At 40.6% G+C, this 27,618-nt stretch overlaps 2 protein-coding genes across 2 annotated transcripts; both read left to right on the forward strand.

Moving 5' to 3' along the window:
* Positions 1–340: 340 nt before the first annotated feature.
* On the forward strand, positions 341–5,519 carry LOC117560911 (5,6-dihydroxyindole-2-carboxylic acid oxidase-like). Its single transcript, XM_034238068.1, has 7 exons — positions 341–902; positions 1,442–1,764; positions 2,786–2,990; positions 3,098–3,265; positions 4,268–4,447; positions 4,531–4,677; positions 4,758–5,519. Exons 1-7 carry the CDS (start codon positions 341–343, stop codon positions 4,943–4,945), a joined length of 1,773 nt encoding a protein of 590 aa, XP_034093959.1. The 3' UTR covers positions 4,946–5,519.
* A 971-nt stretch (positions 5,520–6,490) lies between these two features.
* On the forward strand, positions 6,491–11,439 carry LOC117560982 (leucine rich adaptor protein 1-like). Its single transcript, XM_034238177.1, has 2 exons — positions 6,491–6,812; positions 10,261–11,439. Exons 1-2 carry the CDS (start codon positions 6,618–6,620, stop codon positions 10,645–10,647), a joined length of 582 nt encoding a protein of 193 aa, XP_034094068.1. The 5' UTR covers positions 6,491–6,617; the 3' UTR covers positions 10,648–11,439.
* Positions 11,440–27,618: the final 16,179 nt, after the last annotated feature.

The raw sequence follows: 27,618 nt of genomic DNA on the forward strand, positions 1-27,618 counted from the left end.
CTCCGACCCAAAAATACCTGAAAAAATGAGTCAAAATTACAGTTTTCAAGTGCAACAGTGAATATGTTGTGGGGGCCACATTAAAAGGCTAATTCCTAACAGGTTCATTTAAGTGCTCATAAAGGCGAGAAAACTCACTCCCTGCACATACATTAAAGTGGCCTGCTCATTCATAATTTGTGTGGAAACAGTTTTGTAATGTGGGAACTGCAGCAGTGCATTGAGTTTTAGATGAATACTACTGATCATGAGGAGCTCACTCCTTCTGCCTTTACCTCAGGAGAAAATGTGATGTTGTGACATGGCATGTGATGTAGTCATGCGCTAATCCGGTATTTAAATGTGCGGGTCACTGGCTAGGGATGTGCAAGCAGGGGTCCAGCGCATGGGAGAAGAGTTTCACACACACTCAGATAAAGTCATTCCTGCTGTGGTAGAGTGTTGCACATTCAGTTTGGATAAAGTTGTAGCTGAAGTCCTGATACACTATCAGACGGTAAAAAGAGTCCATCAGTTGTGCGTAAAGTTTAGCGACCGTGTTTGGATGATGTGGCATAGCTGTTGTTTGGTGCTGGTGTGCGCGGTGGTGGTGAGCGCGCAGTTTCCCAGAGAGTGTGTGACACCTCAGGGGCTCCGGAGCGGGACGTGCTGCCCCTCACCATCCGGACTCAACGACGACCCGTGTGGGTCCGGTACGGGCCGCGGAGAGTGCGTGGCCATCGCGGTGGACGCACGGCCGCATGGCCCTCAGTACCCGCACGACGGGCGGGATGACCGGGAGCGATGGCCCATCCGGTTCTTCAACCAGACGTGTCATTGTAACGGGAACTTCAGCGGGTCTAACTGCGGCCGCTGCAGGCACGGCTGGACCGGAGCCAACTGCGACCAGCGGGTCTCTGTCGGTGAGTGCCCCTCCTCAGATCATTAAATTGCATATTGGCTTTAATTAATGGAGAAGCCATATAACATTTAAGTTAGTATCCATCTATTTATTAAGTTAAATATTAATTATTTTTGCTCATATTCCAGCTAAAATGCATCTAAAATAGTTAGAAAAAGGCATTTGATGAGAGAAAGAATTGATTGAAAGTCCCTATTTCGCCCTGGAGTCTTACTGTGACTGATGATGCCTCCATCACTGCACAACATGACACCTATTTGTATAATGTATTACATCTGGAGAAACCCAGATAATGGCATCATCTCTGCTTCGGTTGGAAGGGAGAATAACATTTCAAATTGGATGTGTGGAGTTTAAATAATTGTACCAATGCATTTAAAAAAAGTATTTAGAAAAAGTCATTTGATAACAAGAACAATTGATTCTATCTTCCTGTTATGCACATTTTCTGTACTTATTTTCTCAGTCATTAAATCTGATCCTGTATTAACGCATGACTGAGTGAGTTAATCCACTTTCCCCCCCGCTGTAATCCCACAGTGAGGAGAAACGTGATGGGGCTCAGCACAGAGGAGAAGCGTGCCTTTGTGGATGCTCTGGATCAGGCCAAACGCACCGTGCACCCCGACCTGGTGATCGCCACTCGGAGAACCCCGGAGATCTTCGGGCCGGACGGACTCACCCCGCAATTTGAGAACATTACCATCTACAACTACTTTGTGTGGTCGCACTACTTCTCCGTCAGCAAGACCTTCCTGGGCGCGGGTCAGGCCAGCTTTGGGGGGGTGGACTTTTCTCACGAGGGGCCCGGCTTTGTCACATGGCACCGGTTCCACCTGCTGCAGCTGGAGCGAGACATGCAGGTGAGATAACTCACAGAATAGAATCACCATTTGAGAGGGCACTTTAAAGCAGTAATAATGATATCCATTGAAATAATGTCATCATCTGAAAACCCTGTGGCGCACTGATGAACACCATAACGTTTTCTATATTATTGACTGAGTTCTGTGGCGACATTTCCAGAACAAATTTCAAACTGCATCACTGTTTGGATCTGTGGGTAGTGATCCCCCATCTGTTATTACCCACAGCTTGTTTATAATCCCTAATGCGTTTCACCACAACTGCATTCAAGGAAACCAACACGAGATGCAATTTCTCGCTGTAATAGACAAGCGGCGTGAAAAATGTAATTTAAAGCATTTGAATTCAATTAGGAGATGGTGTCTGGAAAATAACAACTGATCTTTTGTGTGCAGTCAATTGCACACAAGTTAAGAGCTGGACCACTGTTTATACAGTCAGTGGTTCCTAATTACACACTTTTCTTTTAGGACCAACACTTAGAAATTGAGGCTGCTTTAGGGCTCTGATGCCGTGACGAAAAAGTTCGCCAGATCCTTGTCCTACTCCAATTAAATCACAAACAATATAACTTTACCTTTATGTGTTTATTTCTCATGTTTGTGCACTAGACAAACAAAACAATTGTGAAAAAGCAAGGATAAGACAATTAAACTTCCTAAAATAAAAGCATTTTCTTTCCAGACGTTTTTTTTAATCCATTATAACTTTATACTAATTAGTTTCTTAAGCCGTGGTTAACATCTATTCTCAATGTTTCTTGACCTGTAAACATTTAATCATTGATTAAATACCTCAGGATTGTTTCCACGGAGGCTTTCAAATAGGCATTTTTCTGATTTCTTGAGGCATGAAATGGCTTTAAAGTAAATCATAGTGTGTGCAAATGATAATAAATGTATTCTGTGCAGACCAAATGACACTTAAAAGATTATTTGGCATTATCTGAGGCGATGGGAACACTTTATCAGCAGCAGAAAAAAGATAAATCCTCAAACTTTAATTTATTTCCAACAGGACATGCTGCAGGAACCGTCCTTCGCCCTGCCCTACTGGAACTTTGCCATTGGGGGGAGCACATGTGACATCTGCACAGACGACCTGATGGGGGCGAGGAGCAGCTTCGACATGAACTCCCTGAGCACCAACTCCATCTTCTCCCAGTGGAGGGTGATCTGTGAGAGCGTGGAGGACTACGACACGCTGGGAACCATCTGCAACAGTAAGACTATTGTTCACAGAGCAGATATTACAGTGATCCTCTTTATGCACAGACTGTAGTGAGTCTCATATACCTCCTCCCCCCCCCCCCCCCCCCCCCCCCCCCAGGCACTGAGAGCACCCCCATCAGGAGGAACCCTGCAGGGAACGTGAACCGGCCGATGGTGCAGCGCCTCCCCGAGCCCCAGGATGTGGCCGACTGTCTGCAGGTCAACGCCTTCGACACGCCGCCGTATTACTCCACCTCCTCCGAGAGCTTCAGGAACACCATCGAAGGTGAGAGACTGCATATATATAATGAAACCTTTAATCATGTTTACAACATATTAAGACATTGGAAAGGAAATACATCATACAATGTGAGTACATTTAAAAAGTCATCAAAAAGCAAAGAGAATTAAAAAAAAAGACAGGTTTAAAAAACGATAATTCTACAGTGCTGTTTGAGATGCAATTATTTACTATAACAAATCCAGGCACACATACATGCATACAAATATACTTGCATTTTATATATTATAAGTGTTGAGGAGGATAACTATTATAATTACTTTGATCTGAAATATTTTTGAAACATCTACAATATGTTAATAGTTTATATTTTGTCAATAAGTATTTTGTGATCAATCTGTAATGTTTTAAAGATGTGTGGTATACATTAATTTATACTTCATAAAGCACTAAAATGTGTGCAACTATAATCAGAAAATCAGGAATACTTTATTTATCCTGGAGGAAATTGGGTATTTGTGACAGTTAATTTAAGATGTATGAAATAATCAGAAACATCAAAAGTTGAGCCATTTCATAAAAAACAGAATAAAATAAAACACAAAGATATTTATGGAAACATAAGAATTTAAAAAAGAAATGTCCAATAAAAGAAAGAATGGTTAAAATATATTTTAATAGTCTAATTAATAGAATTGTTATAATTTCTCATCAGCAATGAATTAAAGAAATATAATGTAAAATATGTATAGAAACATAATAGGTTGAAGTTAGAATGTTCAATGAAAAGATCAAATGAAATAAAATAGGAACATATTTATATAACCATAAACATTTAAAAAAGAAATGTCAAATAAAAGGCACAAAAAAAAGAATAAACTGTTTAGGAATGTTATCAGAATAATTGAGTTGTCTTCTCTTGTCAGCTATGATGCAATATGTATGAACTGATATAACTTGTAATTAATTTAGCATTTGTTAATGATTTGTGTTATACATTGATTCCTCTCTCACTGTTTCCCCCTGTGTGTCTGTGTTGTTCTGCAGGCTACAGTGCCCCCAAGGGGAACTACGACCCCGCGGTGAGGAGCCTGCACAACCTGGCCCACCTGTTCCTGAACGGGACGGGCGGGCAGACCCACCTCTCCCCCAACGACCCCATCTTCGTGCTGCTGCACACCTTCACCGACGCCATCTTTGACGAGTGGCTGAGGAGACACAGTGCAGGTTTCTACCATTATTCATTACACCTGCATACTTCCTGCTTTTCATGAGGAGCTTTTCGTCTAACTGGAAGTGTTTCCTGACAGATTCCACACTGTATCCTGAGGAGAATGCCCCCATCGGTCACAACGGGGGCTACAACATGGTGCCTTTCTGGCCCCCGGTTACAAACGCAGAGATGTTTCTGACCGCCCCTGAAAACCTGGGATACTCATATGAAGCCGAGTGGCCAGGTGAGGAGGATTTCTTTGGCTCTGCTTTCTTTAAATAATCCACAGAACGATAGTAATAATCTTCCTCTTTACATTTCCAGCTCAAGCTTTCACAATGACCGAAATCATCACAATGGGGATAGTATCCGCCCTCGTGCTGGTTGCGGTTGTTTTTGCCGCCACGACGTGTGCCGTGCGAGCAAAGTCATACAAGATGGAGGGCCGCCAGCCTCTGCTCTCAGACCAGTACCAGCGCTACGACGACGAGAAGAGCCAATCAGTAGTTTAGATCATAGTCTCTCTTTTCTGTACAGAGACACAGCTGAGCAGACGGCTCAATGTGCAGATTCCTCAAAGTGACAGGAAGGAATCTCTTGGAAACATTCATATCTCAAAAACAAAGCTATGTAGTTCATTCTGATTTACACATGCCATTTTTTTATTTTATGAAAAGGTCAATGTATATATTGACCGTTATGCGGAATATGGTTTTGCAGAGTTTGCAATGAATCTTTAAAATGTTTCAGATTTGGGAAAAGCTGAAAAGGACATGACACAGAGCCATTATGCCCACAAGGGGGCGCAATAGTTCAACCTTACTCTGTAGGAGAGAAAGATAGGAGGGTTTTTTTATTATTATGTTTTTAAGTAAATTGATCCCACAATTGAATTCATTTATGACCTTTCAGAGAAAGCAGGGGTGATTCAGAGGAAGTGCAGAGTCACCAGATACAGCTTTTTATCTCTAATTTGAAAACAAAATAATCCATATGGTCCTTAATGCTTTTCTGTTTACATGTATACTGTTGCTGGATCTGAGTGCATGCCAAATTATTTAAATGATTAAACTGTACGTCCACACAGAGGTTTGTCTGACTTTCCACTGACACTTGGTGACATGAATAAACACACAAAATACATATTAAATTACACAACAAATCACAACATATTTAATATAATCTATGTAGCAAACATGTTTTGGGGGAGTTATCTTTTCAGTCATGATTCAGCTTTTGTTTGGTCACCTGTATTCATCTTTTGTTGTTAACCGTTGCTGCTATTACCTTTATTTATTATAATTCAAATGTTTTTATGATTTTCAAAGTTAGCAATATTGGATATATTGTCATGCTTTGTTAGCATAACCAAATATAATGCCAGAAGACACAGGAAGCCCACTCTAAATAACATAATGAAGTATTTTATTCATTTCTAAATTAATGCTACTCATAGATATAATACTTAAACTGATAGGTGCACCTGCAACATGTTTGATCTTGCATGAGTGAGAATATTTGCAGGGATCCATATAAGTTGAACACATCTTAATTTATTAAAATATGATCAACGTGCACAGAAATATTATGTAATGAATCATCACATCCTTCATCTATATATGTTGAGATCAACAAAACAACACTGCAACCCATCGGATCATACAAGATGGTAAATTGCAAACGATGACCAATACCTAAATTATTAATAAATAAAAAGTATACATATTTTTAAAAATAAAAAACATAATTCACAGGAATACCTCTGTGAATAACATACACAATAATGATACACTTAATGAACTCATTAAACAAAGAGTAGTACATCTGCAAAATAAAACTATAACTTATGTAACACCACGTGCGAATTGTCTGATGTTGCATGTGTCACTGTTGCAGACATGTTGAGGGCAAAGTGGAGAATATATTCATTACATGCAGCCCGGTGTCCTCCACCTGTGGGTGTCCGGTTACAGGGGAAGGGTTTACGCACAGCACGTGTTTGAAAGCGGCCTTTCTATTGGTCCGCTGTGCAGGCAGGTCTGAGTGAGGCTCAGTGAGGAGTCAGAACTTCTGTCTGTCTGTGGGATAAAGTTAGAGGAGCAACTCTGAATCAACTCCTCTCTGGATAGCTCTCTCGCGCGTCTCTGCCGCTCGTCATCACAGTGCCATCTCTCAGTATTCACCATGGAGGAAGGTAACCCCGGGCTGCCCGATCTGAGAGATATAGAGACTAAGCTGGGGCTGAAGGTCCCGGATAGTCTGATCCGTTCTCTGTATGCAGGGAAGCCGCAGGAGAGGAGCTCTCTGTGCGCACTGTCCGCTAACAGTGCGGACCTGCAGAGGCTGCAGAGCAAGATGATGTTCCTCAGACAGGAAATGGTGAGCTTCTATTTCTATATCATGTTTAATAAACATCTGTTAATTAACTGTCCCTGTAGCTAGATAGATAGTGTTAATTACACTAAATGCTACACGCAATGATTTATGGCAAGGTCTAGACCAGGGATGGGCAAATGGCGGCCCGCGGGCCTCCTCTTTTTGCGGCCCTCAGATTAATTTATAAACAACGTAATTAATAATAATAAAATATATATTTTTAATTTGTTTTACTTGTAGTACTGATACCGTCCACTAGACAACTAGTTACATCGCGAGCTGCGTACATGATTTCAAATACCGCAAAAATAATCTGTGACGCATTTCTGTGTATTGTGTTTGTTTCCCCGGGAAACACTCACAAGAAACACCGCCTGTTGTTATGCCTGTTGTGACGTTAAATTGCCGCTTGTAATTGTGCCTTTACAAGCTTAAAAGTTGTATTTATCATCTGAATTTGGCGAAACAAGTTTAATATTCTAAAAACCAAGACTTTGTTTATTTGAAATCAGATGAAAACAAACTGTCACGGACCCTGCCGTGTTATCTATGATTACTACGCTTTTCATTCATCATTTCAGCGGGAGGGAGGGGGAGTGGTGCTGAGGAACAGCAGAGTGCGGGCTGACGGTGTTTTAGGTTCAAGTTAGACAACTAATGTCTGGGTTAGTGTTCATGACTTCATGTTTATGTCTTCTTAATGGTTAATCTCAATGCACACACATTTTCCGTGCTTTCCAATAGTTTAAAAATAGCTTTATTCCACTGTTTAATAACCTGGTCAATACAAACATGCCACTTGTAAAAATGAAATAACATTTCTGTGAACTGATATTTGTTTAGTGAGCTTATTAGAGGATGTTCCCATTGTTTGGGGATGTTCCCTTTCATTGTAAAATGTCAATGAAGATGTCAGACTTAGTATATTTGTTAATAATTACATACAACACATTGTGTGTGTGTGTGTGTGTGTTCCAATTGAATCTGCGGCCCCCTGGTGGCCAGTACATCAATGATGTGGCCCCCACCACCATCAAAGTTGCCCATCCCTGGTCTAGACATAGATTCAGTGATACTTGTTTTCATAGTCGATTAATCGAGTAGTTATCCTTATTTAAAAATACCGATTATTCGATTTTCAAAATAGTTGGCAACTACATAATAAATACAAAGTTTACTGGTTCTTTTTAGGAGCTATTTAAATCCTTCTTAACTGTATAGATTTCTGAGTCGTTTATTCTTCTACTAACTTTTGAATGAAGGACATAAAACATTAAAAGTGACTGAATATATATAAAGCGTAGAATTATTGCTATTCTGCTTAATTCCATGTCAGTCAAAATAAGATGCTCTATACTTTCAGAGGAAATGCCTTTGCTGGATGAAACTAGGTCTACATATAACCAAATAAAAAATATACAGTTGACTGACTTAATTACAAGCTAGTTCCGTGATCTTTAACTGTACAGTTATCTGAGCTCAACATTGAAGTAGATGAGGCAAACAACTTATTGAAGTATCACTGTTAATAGGCCAGCTATTAGCTATGTTTTATAGTTTAATGTCCAGTTAAAATACACTGTCTGCTCTGAGGACATGCCTCTACATGTCAACATGTGGTTGTTAAATGCAAAGCAGCACTGTCAGGGTCATTGTCTTTGTCAAAGCAGTCAGTGTGTGAGATCAGTTCACACCTGCAGCACCCATAGATACCCTCCCCCCCCCCCCCCCCTTTATTATTGAAACTGCCCCATTTAACCTAATTGTCCTAGTGTAATTACCTCAGAGTTTTATCTGCTCGCAAGAAGATAAATCATCTTAATGTCATGGCAGTTACACTCCAGCAGCCCCCCCCCCCCCCCCCCCCCCATCTAAAGTCAGTTCAGGAGAGGTATTAGGATCCTGAGCAGATGGCCTGCTGACCGAGGAGAGCTGCATCATGGGAGCAGAGTGACCAATCCGAGTGTGTGTTCATAGGCTTACACACAGACCTGTTTCTGGAACAATTAGTTACACCATCTCACCTTTACCGTAGTGTGTTTGTTAACCTAACCGCATCACTTAATTATGCTGATATGAGAAGGAAAAGTCTTCTGCTTTTACAAATTGATATGTTTGGCTGTAAACAACATCATTGTGTTTCTCTAAATGTTTACACTGACGCTGAAATAATCTGCAGCCTCTCAAAGGAGCAAATTCACTTTGAAATGTTCCCGAAAATGTTTTACTTTCCTCAGACAAATGAAACGAACACAGGCAACATGTTGCAGCACTAATGTTGTTTCCTGAACTCATTTTGTGATACGACCCCACTGGTGTCATCTTATTAGCATGAGATAGCTGCTCCGGGTTGAATTAGAAATATGACTCCATCTGCTCTGCCTCTGTGTGTGCAGAGCGGGCGTTATACTCAGAAAACAAACACACCTGCAGCCACATGAGCTGAATAAGAGGTGAATCCTCTCCAAAGAAAGCATGAGGCAGTTTGAATGTAGCAGCTGTTTCCAGCCTGACTGAGTGTGGTTCACCAGTAGACACAGACAGGGGGAATCCCTTCGATTAACCCCATAGCCCACTTCCACCAACTCAGTCAATTGCATGTGTGTCATGCCAGAAGTTAAATCAATGGCCATACTGTGTAAAGTAGGCTGCACATTATTCAAAATCCTCCGCATGCTGTTTAATGAGAAGTCACTTATCCGGTGCCACATAGTCACGTCTCTTTGTTCATAACAAAGCCTGACAGTCTAAACTAAAAGCACATAGTGTTCTCGCCATGAGACGACACAAGAATGCAAACAACTGTTGAGGGAAATATCCCAGCACAAGGTTAATTAATCAGAATCAGAATCCGGTTTATTGCCAAACACGTACAAGGAGTTTGCTCAGGAGTATAATGGTGCATACAATAGTACAGTCAAATGAATCAAGTTTACAAATGAATATGACAAATTACTTTGACATATATGAGCTCATTGGAAGTGCACAGTGTCAGTCCGCTGGCATTATGGTGACGCCAAAACTCAAATCAAATATTTGCCCTTACAAACACTTATCCCTCAGTTTTAAAGATGCCAGTTGGTGCATATTAGCACAGAGCCAGGCTAGCAGTTTCCCTTGTCTTTATGCTAAGCTAACTGGCACAGATGTGAGAGCAGTATCAGATTCAAACTAACTTCTAAAAATGTCTTTGGTGCCCTGCTTGCGTTCTTGTCATGTTTAGCAATTCTTATTGTAGGCGATTTGGTACTTGTTGGTTATCTGTCACCACTTTTTAATAGCGAGTAGCCGGCTCCTCCACATTAACTTTTTAATTTCTCAAAATAACAAACCTTAACCCTAGGGGTTAGGGTTATTTAGAGAGTCTGAAAAAACGAAAAAAGTGCATTATTATTTTATACTGTATCCTCTTTCCAAACTATAACGCGACCGTGATTTTTTTTTCTCACAGGCACACCTGCGAGCCATCGACGTGAAGCTGATGCAGCAGCTCATGTCCATCAACGAGGGCATCGAGTCGGTACGGTGGCTGATAGAGGACAAAGGGGGCGCTGCCAGTCAGGAGGGCAGCCTGACGGGCAGCCTGTACAGCCTGACAGACAGCCAGGAGGGGGGCTCGCTGCAGGGCAGCCTCAGCAGCCTGAACGAGGGGGGCAGCGACGGCCTGGACGCTCTGTCTGTGGGCAGTTACCTGGACACTCTGGAGGACCTGCCCGACGAGCCCTCGCCCACAGATCTCGACAGTTTTATGGAAAAAACGGTTATCGATGGTGACACTTTCAGCAAGTCGCCTCTGAAACTCAGGGTTGAATCAGATGAATACTACTGCTTTGGATAATGATCAGCTAAACACAGAGACTCCTGTGTGGAGAAAAATGTCAAAAGTCTTATTTTTTTCCCAACATGCTTTACATTTCCTGTTACCAAATGTCTCCTTACAAACACACCTCACCAAACCTTAACGTTGCACCAAATTGTGAAAACTGTCTCACAATTCTTTATGTCTTAATATTTTATTGTGCTGGTCGATTCAATTATAAAGGTGGTGATTTTATTTATTGTGGAGTTATCTAATCCCTCAGCAGTTTATTTTCAAACTTAGTGTACTAAAATTCCTGAAGATTGGGTGATTCAAAGTAGTCTTCCTTATCTGTAAGGACAACGTATTGTTGCGTTAGGTCAAGCACAATCTTAGTGAAGGAGTAGATTAGGATTTAGCAGCCATTTGGAAAATTGGACATTTCATGCTGAGTTGGTAAACCGTTTAAAGCTGAAGTGTTGAAGCAGCAACGTGCAATTAGCTTCCATGCCAAATTCAGAGCACCGCCTACTATAAAGCTTTTAATGATTTCTTACTGAAATGTTTCGACTGATGGGAGTTCCTTACTCACGAGATTAGCAGCACATCCAAAGAACAGATGCTTGACTGAAAACAGAGCGATGTGATGGTGGACAGATGGGAAACACGTGTTTTTTCTTTGTGGGCACACTTTAATTCTCTGTCACAAAAAATAGCATTCCATGTTTCAGCTTTTACATTTTGAATTTTTATACTTTTATGCTTCTGAAATGTTGTTCTTGATTGTTGTTGTGGAAATGAAATAATACATTTTGATTTTCCTTCTGCTCACATTGTGTTATTCTTTAATGGGAAAAAGAAAAAAAACAACTATGCATTATCTTCACTTCTCTGCCTCTTTTAATGAGGTGGAAAGGGAACATGGTGCCTTCCTTTTTTGGTCAAATTGAGTCAAAAATAACCATAATAGTGATGTCAGACTATGTGGTGCCCTGTGTAATGTGGCATGGAAAATTACCTTCATTATTGCCGCTTGATACAAAAAACTAAACCAGGAAAATGTTTCTAAATATGGAAAGTTGTTGCCCTCTAAAATTCCCGAGCTATTAACAAAGGGGAGTTCCTCAGGCTCCTTTTAAGGATGGCATACCAACGATTATCATAGATGGGAATCAAGTTTCTTGAGGAGTGCGATGCTCGAGCTAAAGGCGTCCATAGAGCTGAAATGCCAGCCATGCAGAATATGTGACTCTCCGCTGTGTTTTAATTTTGTATGCATCTCACTAGCTTCTTATCTGTCATGATAATTGAAGTTCCAGACAGAGGATAGAGGGAAAGTCATTACAGGAAAGATGAGAAGCTGAATGCTGTGGAAACGCTGGCGTGTTGGATTAGTCGTCAATTATTCACTTTGTCCACAGATGGATAAAGTATATTTATGGATGTGTTTTGAATGCTATGCACAAAGCTGGACTCTTTAAGTGTTGCATTAGTTCCAGACAGATATAATCACTTTATCCTGGCACTGAAAACAAAGCAGCTTTATTTGGGTTTTATGGTGCATTTCCTTATCTCTGCTTCCCAGAGGCTTTGGGAGCTTAAAGCTGTCAGGATGAGGCCACTAAACCAGAGAGCCTTCCTCAGTGTGACCTCTGTCAGCAAATTCTGTTAAAGTTCTCGTGTCTTGCCAAACGTACCCTCTGCACGGCTGACTGATAGCTGACATCCCCGTGGGGAGAGCCTCGAGCTTGTGGCCGTGGATTAATTGGATGCACAGAGCAGGTTCTGCAGGTTTATGTTGAGTCAAGATTCCTCCAAGCTACACGCTACAGTACACATAAACAGACGTCGCATTTTCCTTTCTCTGCCCTTATAAGTGTACAGTTCCTACTTGAAAGGCAGAAGCAGTTGACACAGTCTGTGGTGACGTCTTTCACTAAATCACCTCTTATTCTCTTTTCAAGCAAATACTAAGAACATAGTAAGTGGAAGATTGTAAACAAGTAACTAAGGTAGAACGTAGGGCTGTGCGATTATTTTGACGATTATTCATTGACCATTTATTGAACTTTAAAACAAATAATATTTTACCAATAAACAAGAACAAATATGTTGGACCGCACTTCCAAAACCATACTAAACATATATTATTAATATGATAAATAAAAATAAATTGGACCAAAATAAATTAAATCAAACATGATGCAGTGCACTGTCACAACCTACTGAAAACTCCTTAACATATAGCCAACATTTTGGTAAAACATATTCAACATATTCCACTCAGGCTGGCCAACTGTCATGGTCCAGAAGTAACAGGAAATAAATGTTGAACTACAATTTAAGACCAAATTAAAAAAATGTAGGCCACCATGGCAAATGCTGGTAGGGCTGCTCGTGTCATCTCTTAAAGATTTTTTGCAAGAAACAACAGCCTGTTTACATGGTCTGGTTTCAGAGATGAGCGCAGGCAGGTGACAATATTGCCACCTGTACTGAAGACCCTCAGCCACGCTCCGACACATGTGACGCCGGCCAATCACAAAGCTTTGATGCGTTCAAGTGCATTATTCTGGCACAGGAAGATTATGTTACAGGACATTAACGATAAAACAGAATATTGTGGTTCTATTTGTAGACACATCTCGCGATCGACTGGTTGGGCACCCCTGGGCTAGACCATAGGTCTGTTGTGGTAGCAAAGTAGTCAGCTGAAGCCACATCTCTCTCAACTTCCCCACGGCATTTGTCATATAGTGCAGGCAGCGCAGACCTGCTGAAATAATACCGAGACGGCATCGCGTAACGCTTGTCCAACGTGTTGACAAGTTGCTTAAAGCCCTGGTTGCTAACAGTGCTAACTGGGCACATATCTTTAGCGATGTGAAATGTAATGGCAAAGTACTTGCAAATAGTGGAAATAGTTGTACCCTTCTTTTTAACGAGTTGCTGCTCTTGTTCTGACATCTTCGCTCTCGCTGAACACTCACAACACATGTCACTCCCACGTGGCCGAGTGGGCTTTTAGGGAGAGGCGAAAGCGCACCCAGCAAAATAATCGTATTTTGTCAATTATGCTGTTTTCATAATCGTCGCAAGCCATAATCGTAATCGCGATTAAAATACGATTAATTGCACAGCCCTAGTAGAACGTTTAGATGCTTGTATGTGTGTATTTCCACTTTATGTAGGACATTTACTTGCAACAGTATTTCTTCACTGTTGCACTGATTAATTTACTGAATAGTTATCCACCCCTGGACTTGTCTTTTTTTGGAAGGTGAGATAAGCATTAGTTTACACCGCAGTTAAGTGAAGTCACTTTGTTCAATTCTTCCATCAGTCCTAATAGTGACTGATCAGAGGGTGAATGACACGGAGGCTTTGTGGAAAGCAAACCAAATCAAATCAGCTGCAGCCTGCCAAGTTTAGATTTCATACCCTTCTTTAGTCCTCCATTACTTCACTTGTGCCCAAATAACGCTATCAAATGATGAGACAGGATATTGGAATGGACCCAAGTAAATAACGTCAAGTTAATTAGGTTTTCTCTCTTTAGTCTTCTGGTTTATTTCTCATTTCGATCTATTTTAAATCAACTTGAGGTTAAACAGAATGAATGTTGGAGATGCTAATGCTAGTGATGGATGTCGCACATTACACCATGTCAGCCTTATTACATTCCCAGACACCAGGAGCTGCATGGTGGGAGATTTATGAATCTGTGGAAAACTTAATAAGGCCTGTCCCTTACCATGAATATCTTGTTTCGTCTAGGAAAAATACTTAATACATGTCAAGCTCCCCACAACCCGAATGCTTCACATGAGATTTTCCACACCGCTGATGTGATGATAGCGTTCAATACCTCTTTTTCTAATTAGATTATTCCATAAGTAAAAGTTAAATATGTCTATGTGTTAGGGAAACTCGCTTTCTGGGTAAATAAACTGTTAAAGTGTCTCTGAGCTGGCCTTCTTCCAGGCTGTGATTCACCACTTGTTAAACTCAAGTGCTGCTGGGAACCAGTGTGACCAAATGCAGCGGAGGAATGCAAATATTAAACATTAACAATGGCCACCATCAATTAACTCAGCTGAGATGGAGCTTCTGTAAACACAACATGTGGGAACCCCAAGGAGTAAGGATGCATTCCAGTCATAGTCATAGGATTTATTTTTAATCTGATTATTTATCAGATGCAGTTAAGGCTACAAAGATTGTGGGACATATTTTCTTTAGAATCTCACAGGATGTAACTAATGACCTCTGACTGGCTCAGGGATAACTTTTAACTGGTGGGAAATTCACTGAATTAGTTGATACCTCACACTATTTAGGATCAACATGCCATATTTGTTTCAGGAAGCTGCACAGCTGCTTCAAACTTAATAAGAGAGATTTAATAGGATATTTAAGTAAGAAATCAATTTCCAAACATTTAAATTTATTTTCTCAGGTAATAATAAGAAATTAGGACAAGCAAAGAGGTAATTGATTTACAAATGTCTCAAGCAACCTATCTGATATTTAAAAGGACAGAACAGGAAAGTCTTCCTGGCATTACAAATGATTTTGAGTTAATGTGGTTCTGCTCAGATGCAGAACAGTCATCGGCAGCTTGTGAAATAATGTTCTATTGAAGGCAGAAACTGGTGCAACCAGTCTGTGACTGCTGCTAAAGTCAACATTTATCATAGGGTTGGCCAATTACTCATCATTAGTCAATAAACGAGCTTTACCCTGTTTATCATCACACCTTATCGCCTGAACAGTGCAGGTTGTTCATAAATGTATTGTGTGCCTCTGCTCTGACATGTTTCCATGCTTTAATGTTAAAAAAAAGTCTTTATTTTCCACATACATCCTGTGCCCAGTCTGATCTGATTGGTTAGCTGCCCGCTTCTGTTGTAATTGGTCAACCCCTAAGGGAAGTCCTTCGAACGTGTAGCCTATCAAGTACAATGTGTTGGAGCACTCGCTCATAGAAGTGTTACATAGTGATGTCACTATTTTCCCGATGTAAACAAAGGAGTCCAGTGAAGGTTTTCAGGCAGTGAGGATCTTTAAGCAAAAGCTAATCATTCTAACAAATATATTTTGGACAAGAAAATCTAACTGAGATAAATTGAATATGTGTTTTCTGATATATAATATGAAAAGTAAGCTGTAATGATTTTTAATGAACAAACGCCTCTCAAGATACTTGACTTATTTGTACAGATGAGTGTGCTTTAACTCCTTTAGTTTTGTGAGTTTGTGTGTGTCTGTGTGTTTCTGTGGAGCCAGCGGAGATTAAACAGCAGCTCCATCAGTCGAGAACCCTCCACAGATAGAGAGGAGAGAACAAAACACGCCTCTATCCCATTTGATCCCTTCTCTCACTCCTTTTTCTCTCTCTATCCGGGCCAGGAAGTCTTTCTGTGACTACATTAGGAATCAAAGGGACTCCTACCGAAGGCCCTGCCCCTGACCCCCCTGCAGCTCTGTGAGTCATGACAGAGAAACACTTTTTATCAGGGGGGCTTTGAAGCTGACTGTGTGTGTGAAGTTTTCTGCTGTAACTTTAATGTTGAATGTTATTAACCTTCAAAGTCCTCTGAGAAAGGGCATTTTCAGTTATTATCATTTGAAGTCATACTGTTTTTTATTTGACAAAGTCTGGGCGTTTTTGTCTCATCTTAGTGAACGAAAACCCAAACTATTTTAATTTAAGTCGATGCAAATTGTATAATACTGCAGTGTTACTATGTCGATATGGTCACAGTAAGTGTCCTGCTTTAGTCCTCATATATAGAAAATAATAATAATAAATTACACTAAAGGGATATTTTTGTAAACATCTTTGCTAAACTTAATTTTAGTAATTTTGCACATTGATCTCATCACAGTTAGTATTTAACGGTGTCATGTCTCATCTCAGTCATTGAGCAAAAGCTAGCTGATCAACAGATTTCACAATTTAAACAAAATGAACCATGCTTTTGGTTAACTGTATATTTAATTAGTTATCAAACAAGACATTCATGCATTCAAAATGGACACAAACATCCTGTTCAGATAGACTAACATTGATTATTTCCTTGCTGGTTTAACTCGAATGGATGAGAAACGCTCTCAGTAACAGCCAAAGGGCCAGCGGTCTTTAAAGAGACCCCTGGCAACAAGGGAGCGACTCAGGGCGGCAGATATGATGCCTCCCTGTGGATCTCTGCTTTGTTGTTCCCTGAACGCTCATTCAGGTCAGAGGAGGTCAGGCTGGGGTTAACAAGAACCCATTTACCATCGATTAACCCACGAAGGTCAAGTAAGGCTGATCTGATGATTCTGAGGACGTTTGGATTCTCTACCAGTACTAAATATGAGCTTGTGGTTTGTTCTTCTGCTTCGGATATGAAGCACTTTGTGTTTATTCACATTTTGATCACCACTTAATGATTAGTGTAGTCAAAAACCTAAAGAAACTATAGCAAAGTGACATGACTACACGTCAACACTGCTAAGCAAACGTCAGCTAATGTTCGCCGTGATGACGTTTAGTTGTCTCATTTAGACACTTTTAAATTTCACCAGTGGGGTATTTACTGACTTAATTATTGTCATAGAACAAAACGTTAAAATATCTTCCGCTTGTTATAACCACAAACCTAAATTCTGGCAAACAACCAAAAACACATAGAAAAAGACCCTGGACTTAGGGTGTGAATGGGTCAAATGTGAACTCATTTTGAGATTTAAGGACTCATTCCTGCACCACTCTCTTAAAGAGACAAAACAGATTTAAAGTGAAATACTCTCAGTAGAAAACTGTGTTTGTTGTGTTTTCTTCCATATGCTCAAGAGCTCATAAGTAATTGTTGAGAGGTATATTTCATGATTGCCTCCAACTCTTAAATCTGTTATTTTCTGCCCGTTGGAGTTGTGGACCTTTCTCTGAATTTGCTCGTCTATCTTCCTCACTGTACACAACAGTATCGCTGCTTCCTCCTCACTATTGGATTCCAGTTTCCCAATCGTTCTGTCTTCACTCCCTCATAAAATGTCATCCTTTCCTGGGAAAGAGATGTGATCCTCTTGGGAAATAACCCCCCCCCCCCCCCCCCCCCCCCCCCCCCCCCAAACCTCCTCCTCCTCTCATGTCGGGAATTAGTTTTCTAATCTCCTCCTTTAGCTTGGATGTTATTCAGAAACTACCATTTTGTACCAATAACTCCAAACTGCAACAGTTTTGACATTTGAAACCTATGTTCCTTTTATCATCTAGTGTTGGATTAATGTTCAGCGTGTTTCTGCTCATTTTCAGTCTTTTCAAGGTTTCTGTCTGATCAACATGATATGCATTTCAGCAGCTATATTTTGACAAACAGACAGAGCAGCTCTCATTTCATTTCAAACCTTTATTTAAGCAGGTGAATCCCATTGAGATCATCAATCTCTTTTTCAAGGGAGACCTGCTGCAAGTAGGTTCCACACGAAGACATAACAACAGAAAAACAAAAAGGACATCATACAGCATAGTTACAGGGATTACAATTTACATACTTAACGACATTTACAGGTACCAACAGTATCCGATTGCATAACATCCATCCGAGCTTTAAAAACATTTAGTGGAACCAAATTGCTCAGTTTCCATTCTTTTTGCAGACTGTTCCAAGTTAGAGGAGCTGCACACCTAAAAGCTGTTGTCACTAAGACAGTCCTAGCACTTGGCACATTTAACAAAACCACATCATGAGATCTCAGGCAATAGCTTTCAGTTCACCTTGTGATCAGAGAGCAGATGGAAGATGGTAGCTCTTTTCATTACCTTCAGCACTGATGTATTATAACGTTGCACTAATTGTTATTGATCCAAATCCTCTTTTTTGCCTAGTAGTGATGATTGGATGAAATAAAGTTCCCAGGACCATCCACATTCAAATCATCTGCATCTCATAGCGGATGTAAGAGGACGTGGAGGTATCACTCTGCCCTGGTTTAGGAGTCATCTAATATCTTTCCTTGGCATGCTTCACTTGGCACAGTCTCTAAGTCCTCCATATTTAATGCCAGAGCTCCAGTAACATCAGTTATACCTGAGAAAGATTTGGATGGTCTCCAAGTCTTTGAATTACTGTCAGTTATGCGTCCAACAGATTTAGAGTCAGCGCGTTTCCTTTTGTTGATTTAAACCCTTTCATTTACAATCCCTTTTACAAATCTACATTGTTCATAACTTTAATATATTTGAAAAAAATGTAAGGAATTGATTTCTAAATGTTCTTTAAAAGCTTCTATTTATGTCGAAGGCTGTTTGAAATTCAAGTTCAAAGTCAACAGGGCTTTTTGCTGTTTTGAGTTTCCACAATTTAAAGTACTCCTGTTGTTCTGCTACAAGGAAAAAAGTACTGAAGTACTTTTGTTACCTGGTGATTAAATGAATAGAACATTTGTTATGAATCAGTTTCCACAGTTAGTCTTACTCTAGTTGTTATGCTACCTCGGGATAGCTTCTGTAAGGTATTTTGTTAAGTTGTAAGATATTTAATTGTATGGGATAGTGAAACATGACCTGTAGGCAGACAATATTTCAAGTGGGGCATTAAACACTGATGGTGTCATTATTGTAATGACATTACATGCTGCAATCAATGTTTATTATGTTTTTAGTTGAAGATAAAATAACTTGTGTACCCTCTGCATGACTGTTGGAAGATATATTGTTTAATCCCTCATATCTATAATGATCTGTTGGATCCCGTATATGCATTGTTTCTCAAAACTGACATTGACACTGTTATGCCGCCATTGATTTCTAGTTGGTCATTCAGGAAAGTTGAATGCTTTTATTTCCATGTGTCCAAACAGAAAACAAAGTTAATGTTCTCTTTTATGCTGCAGTGTTCTTCTGCACCACACATTTAACCCAGGCCCTCAGCATTGTAAAGCCACCGCTAAATAACACGGCGCTTTTGTCTTGACTTGTCTCTGATTACCGCAGCATTCGACCCCCAGCCCCCCCCCGTACATACCCTGTGGGGGTAGCCACCTGTCGGCTGACTCCTGGGATGCTGGTCTGGCCAACAGTCAGCTCTTTGTGCTGCTGGTGGGGGGGGGGGGGGGGCGGGGGGTAAAGCCTCTTACAGGCTGCTACTGAATAGGCTCAGGAGACTCCTGCTGCAGGTTAGGGTTGCAGCCGGGCACAGTGATGTTGTTCACCTATACCACCTTTTCATTTGGTGCCACAGATTTGGTGTTTTTTGTAGTTCTTACACTGTAGTACAGTACAGATGTGAGGTTAACACTCACTGTATACCGGCAGATTGTATTGTGTGTTAATGATTGCACACATTATCTCTGATACCTGCCGCAGGACTGACTTTGATTTGATTTATTTCAAACGTGTAAACCAATAATACAAAAAAATATATTATAATAATAATAATGAAATGAAACAAGAGAATTATGATACTGTACAAACTTAAGCAGTATCAAATTGATAACAAAAATATTATTGATTAGCAAATTATATATAAACAAATGACCTACCGAATTACATAATCCCACTCCTTCTCCCAAAAACTAAATTATTACAATTTTTTTTTTCTTTTGACAGCTCGTCTGGTCATTTAGTTAGAGGTTCTACCCCTCAGCATGCTGCTAACAGAATAATGAAGACAAATAATCCTAAGGGTAAAAGTACTGAGAGAGCATGGGATATCCCTGGCTTTTAAAACTTCAAATTACTCTGCTAATCGCTTTAAGGAACATTTCCCATCCACTTACATACACAAAAGCTTTTCGTAATATTTTACACTATGATAACCTGATAGAGATCCAGCTGATGACATTGGGATCCCATTTACAAACAGCTTCCATTTAGTTTGAGTGATATATTGAAAAAGAGTCAAGGCCTTATCATTGTTTAGCAAACTGCACGGTGCTGCTGTATCTTACTTTTTGGATTTTCTAGATGCTACATCAAGCATACACAAATACGAATTGCAACTACAGGGATTTCTATGTTTATAAAAGAAGTTCAAAGTGAGTCGGGATGTTAGCGAGCAGTGCTACAGCCAAATATTCCCTCCTTCCCCACCTTTCAACTGTTTGGCTTTGCTGGTGGGAAACAGAAATTGATCTTTAGAAGATAAAGTACACAATGGAGCTCAATACAATATGTTCTCATTGAATTATTTCTCTGCTTCATTTGTTTTCCCATTCATATTACAATGTGCGTTTGCAGTGTCTATCTCAACATTCAACAAGCATCTTAGTGAAAGGCATGTACTGTATGCTGATTTAAATTAGGTAAATAGTTTGCAGTAGAGATTAAGGCCCCCGTCCACACAGAGACGAAACGGAGACGAAAATGATTTTGAACCGAAGTCGATTTAAAAAAAGTCTTGCGTCCACACGGAATCGGCTCAAGAAACGTGTTCGTCCACACGAAAATGCTCGAAAACGCTGGAGACGCTGTAGTACATATGCCGGGCCTGTAAGTGGCGCTGTACTTCCGCCACAAAATACACAAAAAGCAGCGAATAAGACCAATGACGATTATTATTATTATTATTATTATTATATTATTATTGTTGCTGATGGTTGTGGTAGAGGAGCTGTAGATTTTGCACAAAAATCTGTATCATGGTCAGTAGCGTCTGGAGCACGAACGCAATCCTGTGATCCGCCATTGTTGTTGTTGTTGGTGAAATGCATCAGCAATGACGCAGGGGTGAGCAGGAGAGGCGGGGCTATGCCGTCATCGTTTCAGAAAATTATCGTATCGGGCGTACACACGGAGCCGCTGTCACTACCCGATCTGTCCCCCTGCCCGATCTGTACTGCGCATATGCGAGATGGTACGTCCGCCATATTGGAGAACTCCGGACGGCAACCCAAGAAGGACACTTGACACAGTGGCTTTTGGCAAAGCTGAAAAATAAAACTCGAGAGAGATGAGTTATTGTTATTACAACGTGACTTCACTATTATTTAACAACTCTTTTTATTGGGTTCTTTTATTTGGGGTTAAGTACATTGCCAGAATAAGTGAGAAATGGATTGAACTTCTGTTAGACAGCCATATGCCATACATTTTTGCATACATTCACAGTAAATATTTATTCAGTATGATAGCTGTTTAACAGAAGTTAAATTAATTTCTCACTTATTCTGACAATGTACTTAACCCCAAATAAAAGAACCCAATAAAAAGAGTTGTTAAATAATAGTGAAGTCACGTTGTATTAACAATAACTCATCCCTCTCTTTTTGTGTTTTGCCAAAAGCCACTGTGTCAAGTGTCCTTCTTGGGTTGCCGTCCTGAGTTCTCCAATATGGTGGACCATCTCGCACATGCGCACTGCAGATCGGGCAGAGCTGCAGATCGGGTAGTGACAGCCGCAAGCGTTTCGTCTCCAGACTGTGTATCGGATTCGGGCTCCGAAGCCGCGGCTCCGTTTCGTCTCCGTGTGGACGAACCGTCTATCCAGGGGTCGGCAAACAGGCGGACCGCGGTCCTGATCGGACCCAGACACCCGACCTATACAGACCCGGACCTATAATCAATACGTTAAAAGGGGATTTCAATTTTGACAGGGTGATTGTATTTTAACCGCCGCCGACAGGGGGCGAAAGAGACGAGTGAGCGATACAGGGAGAGAAACACAGAAGAAGAGACGAGTGAGCGATACAGGGAGAGAAACAGGAGAGAAGATGGAGAGGAGAGTGAACAGGCGTGTTAGCGGCAGACAGGGAGAGACAAATAATTACACATGGCGCTCTCCAAGAAGAAGAAAGTGGACAGTGAGAACAGAGCTTTTAACCCCGAGTGGACGGACTCATTCATGTTCATCCTGCCCACTGGAAGCACAGAGCCAGTGTGTCTCATTTGTTCAGAGACTGTGGCGCTCATTAAAAGTGCCAAAACTCCACTATGAGACAAAACACAAAGTGTTTGACCAAACATTCCCTCTCAAGTCAGAACTGAGCTCACAAAAAATAAGCAGTCTCAGAGCCCAATATGATCAGTCGACCAGGATCCAAATTAAAACTAAATATGGTTCCAGCGCAGGCTAACCGAGGCTAACCAATGAGCACCTGCATGTGTGTATGAGAATGGCCCTGACACCATTTCAGCCCAGATTCAAACTCCTGGCAGGACAAGCTCCAGCTCAATTCTCGCACTGAATTCAAACAAAGTGAGTGAGGGACTGCAATATAAGAGGGAAAGAAAGAGAAACTTTAAAACTGTTCAATTGTTATGATGTGTAAAGACTGATATTGTTCTATAATTGTCTGAAACTGTTAAGTCATGATGTGAAATGGTTAACAAAGAGAAACTCAAGCTGCTGCTACACTTTATTTTATTTATCTAAAATTAAGCACTTTTAAGATGCACACATTTTCAAAAGCTATTTTATTTATTTTCTCTATTTTATTTTTAAATGCAGCCCGAGAGGAACATTACACATAGCCACAGTATTTACTGTATATCTGTATAGTTCAATGTTAATAGACAATAAATATTGTTGTTTTTTAAATGTACTTTCTTTATTTGATTGGCAGTCAGTTGTTGATTACATGCAGACGTTGATAAAGCTACAGGCTACTTCAATATATATCACACTCATTCATAAAGCAACTTAGACATTTTGATGTTCCGGACCTTTGCATGGGGACATTTTCTCTAACTGTACCTCGTTGAATTTTAGTTGAATACCCCTGATCTATACGATAGAGAACGTTAGCGGATACAACTGATATCGTCTCCGTGTGGACGGGGCCTAAGTTCACACAACACAAAAGCTAACCGGTTATGTAAATGTTATCACATGTCGTTACTTAGAGGAATGCTCATACCTTTTCTTTAAATATCAGGTTATGGTTGTGTTATTAATGGAAAAACTACAGTATTTCAACTTTAATAACTGTGTAAAGGATCTCATCTGTCACGTGTTGATGCCCTGCGGTCATGTCTGTCTCCTTCTTGTTCTCTGTTGTTGCTATCGATACACAGAAATGTGCTGACTGTAGGCCTACTACTTACATAACAACAACTCTGACTGGCTAATGTCTCTGCTGTCCTAAAAGTAATTAAATAATTTCTCTAAGCAAGGTAGCAATTTAGCCAGAATTATTACCATCTCAGCAGGCGATGATAGATGGCGATGCCTCCGTGTTTTATTTGCCTGTACGAAACTAAAAGGAACATAACAACACATCAGGAGTGCATAAATCAGTTTGACTCCTCGCAAATAACAGGTTCATGCAAGCTTTCCTCTAACAGCCCTGCAGCTCTGCATGATGGACGCCTCGTAGACGGCTGACGCTTCCCTGCTCTCTTTTTGCGTCTCACACTTTCTCAGGGCAAACACTGAGTGAAATAATCGAACAACACATAGTGCTTCATAAGGTCTATAAGTGTTTAGAGAGGATGATCTTTTGAGAGGAACTCTTCATTTGCAGCTATTTGCATTTAAGCTGATGCAAAACATACTTTTCCTGCATGATATGTTGCATTGCATTATGTTTTGTACTGTGTTTGACTTGTGTAGTCGTGAAAGGTGTTCAGTTTGAAATTCCTATCATTGCTGTTCTCGTCATGCATGAACAGATTCCATCAGAGCTCTTTCAAATGTTTCCCCTTGAGGTGCATTTGCAGCATAAGCCAGACTCAAGCGTGTGTATCTTTCCTGCAGAAACATTGTCACCCAGTCACATTTCTTCCTTTATTACTAATGTGACAGGCAATCCGAGGCGTGTCAGATAGCCATAAAAAGGGAATACAATCCACAGTCACACATGGGCGATTCTCTGGCTGCTGATGAAAGAAGCATGTGCAGGGAAACAGTTTTATGTGCCCTCTTTGTCTGATTTACAATGTCTAGAGGACATGATTACACCTGTTTAATGCTGTGAATCCACTCAGGAAGCTTACTGAGCTGTCTGACATGTGTGATCTGCAGGAATGCAGCCGTAACTAACAGCACAAACAGACATGAACCTCAGGGAGATGTTCTCCTGGTCAGGGGCATGTAAACATGTTTTAAAGCCCTGCTGAGGCTCTCTGCAGAGGAAGTCCTTATAAATCAGACCAACGAAGGGGAGCAGCCCTGCAGCACCCTCAGTACTGACGCAGCAGAACAGCTACTGCTGAACGAAACTGATGAAAGTCACCTTTAGACGTTAGACTTTTATATTGAGCGCCACAACCTATCCTCTGTTGAAACTAATAATGTATTTCGCACTCACTTTGATACCAAACCCATATCTGCTAAGGTTAAATCTCACTTCTTAGGTACTTGTTGACTGTCTTTTTTTGTTACTGTTCCTGGGTCTGTCTGAGCATGTCTTCAAAATACAAAGATTAATAGATTCTTTTCTGAAGCCTTCAGTGAAGTGCAACTGAAAAGACAAGATGATAATAAAAAATAATAACGAAGAATATCTTTCTGACTTTAATGCAAAAGCATTGCTAAGTAAATAACTCCACTCAGGCGGAGTTTTATGACTTGATAAAGCTTTTGTGATAGTATAAAGACAAGTGAGCAGCAAAGTCTTGGTAAGATGCCAAGAAGTGCAAAATGTAAAAAGGACTGCAGCTTTTAATCTGACATTTTCAAAGGTTTACAACCACCCCATAACCCGCCCATTCACATCCAACAATTGTAAGCCAGTCTTAAGAGGGGTTAAAGCCTGGGTCGTAAATGTGGAATTGAGAACAGGCTCTTAAAGTGTCATCCTCAGGATAATAAAGGGAGCATCAGCGTGAATCAAAAGTTAGACATTCAAGTCAAAGCCTGGGCAAGCACCACTCTCAGAAAACAGGTTATTTATGGCTCCTCATTTAATTTGACACTCGATTCAGTGTAATGGTGCAGGCAGGTTTGCTGAGGGAAGATACAATGTACAGCGAGGGCCGGAGGCGTCGATGAGCTTTCATCACCATCCTGCCTTAAAATCAATAGGAAGCCTTTGATTTCACACAGCAATGCAGAGACATGCAGGTCAATAACAGACAGCCTTAACACATGTGGAACAGCAGCGGTGTGTTTGCTCGACCTTTGTTACTGATGTTTAACTAGTGGCACAGTCAGCTCATTGATGTGTCCTCCACTTTGGCTCACACAGATCTCAACAACTATTCAACAGACTGCCACAACATTTTGTACAGAAGTTTATGGGTGAGGCGGACATAGAGAATGACTCGGGTGTTCTCTGCTTTTATTTCAGGGAGGTTTGCATTTAGTTGTTTGTATAATTGTACCATTGGATAGATTCATTACATGTGTTCATGATCTTTAGATGATTACTCAACTTTAATGTCCCTTTATGTTCCCTAAAGGTGGCCATATTCTGCTTTTTGGGGTTTTCCCTTTCCTGTAGTGTGTCATATAGGTGTGTGCATGTAAATGGTCTGCAAAGGCTAAAATTCCAAAGTTCCCTCCAGAGGTAGTTTCTCTTTTCAGACAGAGGGGGAAAAGATGTGCTGCAGCACAGGCAGTAGGCTATGAGAAAAATAAATACCTTTCTGAACTTTAAAGCAGTAGAGGCACTGAATACTTATATCAACCTGAAATGAAAAATAGGGCCCTTTAACTTAGGTCTCAATCAGATGACTTTGTTCCCTGTGTGAAAGAACACAGGCTTCACATTCATTTGAATGAGGCAAGTCCAATAGAGCAAAAATAAATAAAAAAATGGAACCTGGCTCAACCACACAGTGATGTCATCGTTCAAAAGGCTGCGGCATGCATTCCTGTTAGATCACGTATGAGTATTTTTGCTTCTAACCTCATCGTAATCAAACATTAAGTAATCCTTGGCTGATAAACTCCTATTGTATTGTAAACTACTGTACACGGTTTTCAAACTCAGGAAAGTGTCTCCCAAAGCTAACCAGCCTTTTATGGCAGCTAGCATACCTGTGGACTGTGTTCTTCTTAAAACTGATAAAGTCAGAACATGTTCAGTTAAATAAATTATTGTTATTTGTTAGAAAAGCAACACTTTGCATGCATTATTGGATTACATGCTGCTCCCACACCCCTGCAGCTGTGTCCTCCTACAAGGTCAGACATGTACCCCCCACAAGTGATCCCCCCCAACCTCAGCTCTGCAAACATTGCCCAGCGTCTGTGTCACTGCATTACTTTACACACAGCTCATAAAATGATGATTACACACTGCTGAGCCTTATCAGGCCGCGGCTGGGTGATCTAATTTGAAGCTGTAACTGAAATGCAAACATACCATGAGGAACACGTAAAGGTGTGTTTAACCTGTGGTGAAGCTGCTTCCTGTTATCAGAGATAGGGTTTGAGCCAGCTCATTACAAACTGTCTGCTGAGCTCACTGTTTGTACTGCTAACAGGGGATAACTGCAGTTGAGGGTTGAGCATTTAATGTCAGTGTTTGGTGTTCCCTCATTGAGCATGTGCTCTGTTGGCTGTGTAAACACAAGGCGCAGCCCTCACACTCCACTTTGTGCAAACATGACAAAGGTGAGGAAACCCGACCTGCATGATGTCATCGTTGCTCACGTTAACTCCAGCTTTATTTGCAATGCTGAGCTATCATGACTGCTCTGTAAATCATGATAACACCCAGCTTCCTGCTCCCAAAGTATGGCATAATTGTGGGTTATGGAGAAGAAGGGAAGTATGTGTTTGTGTTTCTGTTTACTTAGAGACACATAATGTCAGCCTCTAAAAAAAGCAGCATAGTTATATGTCTTTGTTTGTTCTGGAAACGAGACACCACAGTGAGATATGTAAAACTACAGTCCATATAAGCAAGGCTTGGTCAAATTTGTCATGCAAAATGCTCTTTCTCTCACCATACTAGCAATAATTCTGCACTACCAGTTTGAGTAGTAAAACTTGTTTATGATTCTGAGGTTACATTTTCCGTAAGGTTTGTGGTTATCATTAATCTTTCAATAAAGTTTAATCAAGCATAATAATCTTGAGAAAACAAGAAACTGACATAATGAGCTGCTTGCACACATTCCAATGTTTATTA

The sequence above is a fragment of the Gymnodraco acuticeps genome, unplaced genomic scaffold (genome assembly GCF_902827175.1).
Source record: "Gymnodraco acuticeps unplaced genomic scaffold, fGymAcu1.1, whole genome shotgun sequence".
NCBI classification, from domain to species: Eukaryota; Metazoa; Chordata; class Actinopteri; order Perciformes; family Bathydraconidae; genus Gymnodraco; species Gymnodraco acuticeps.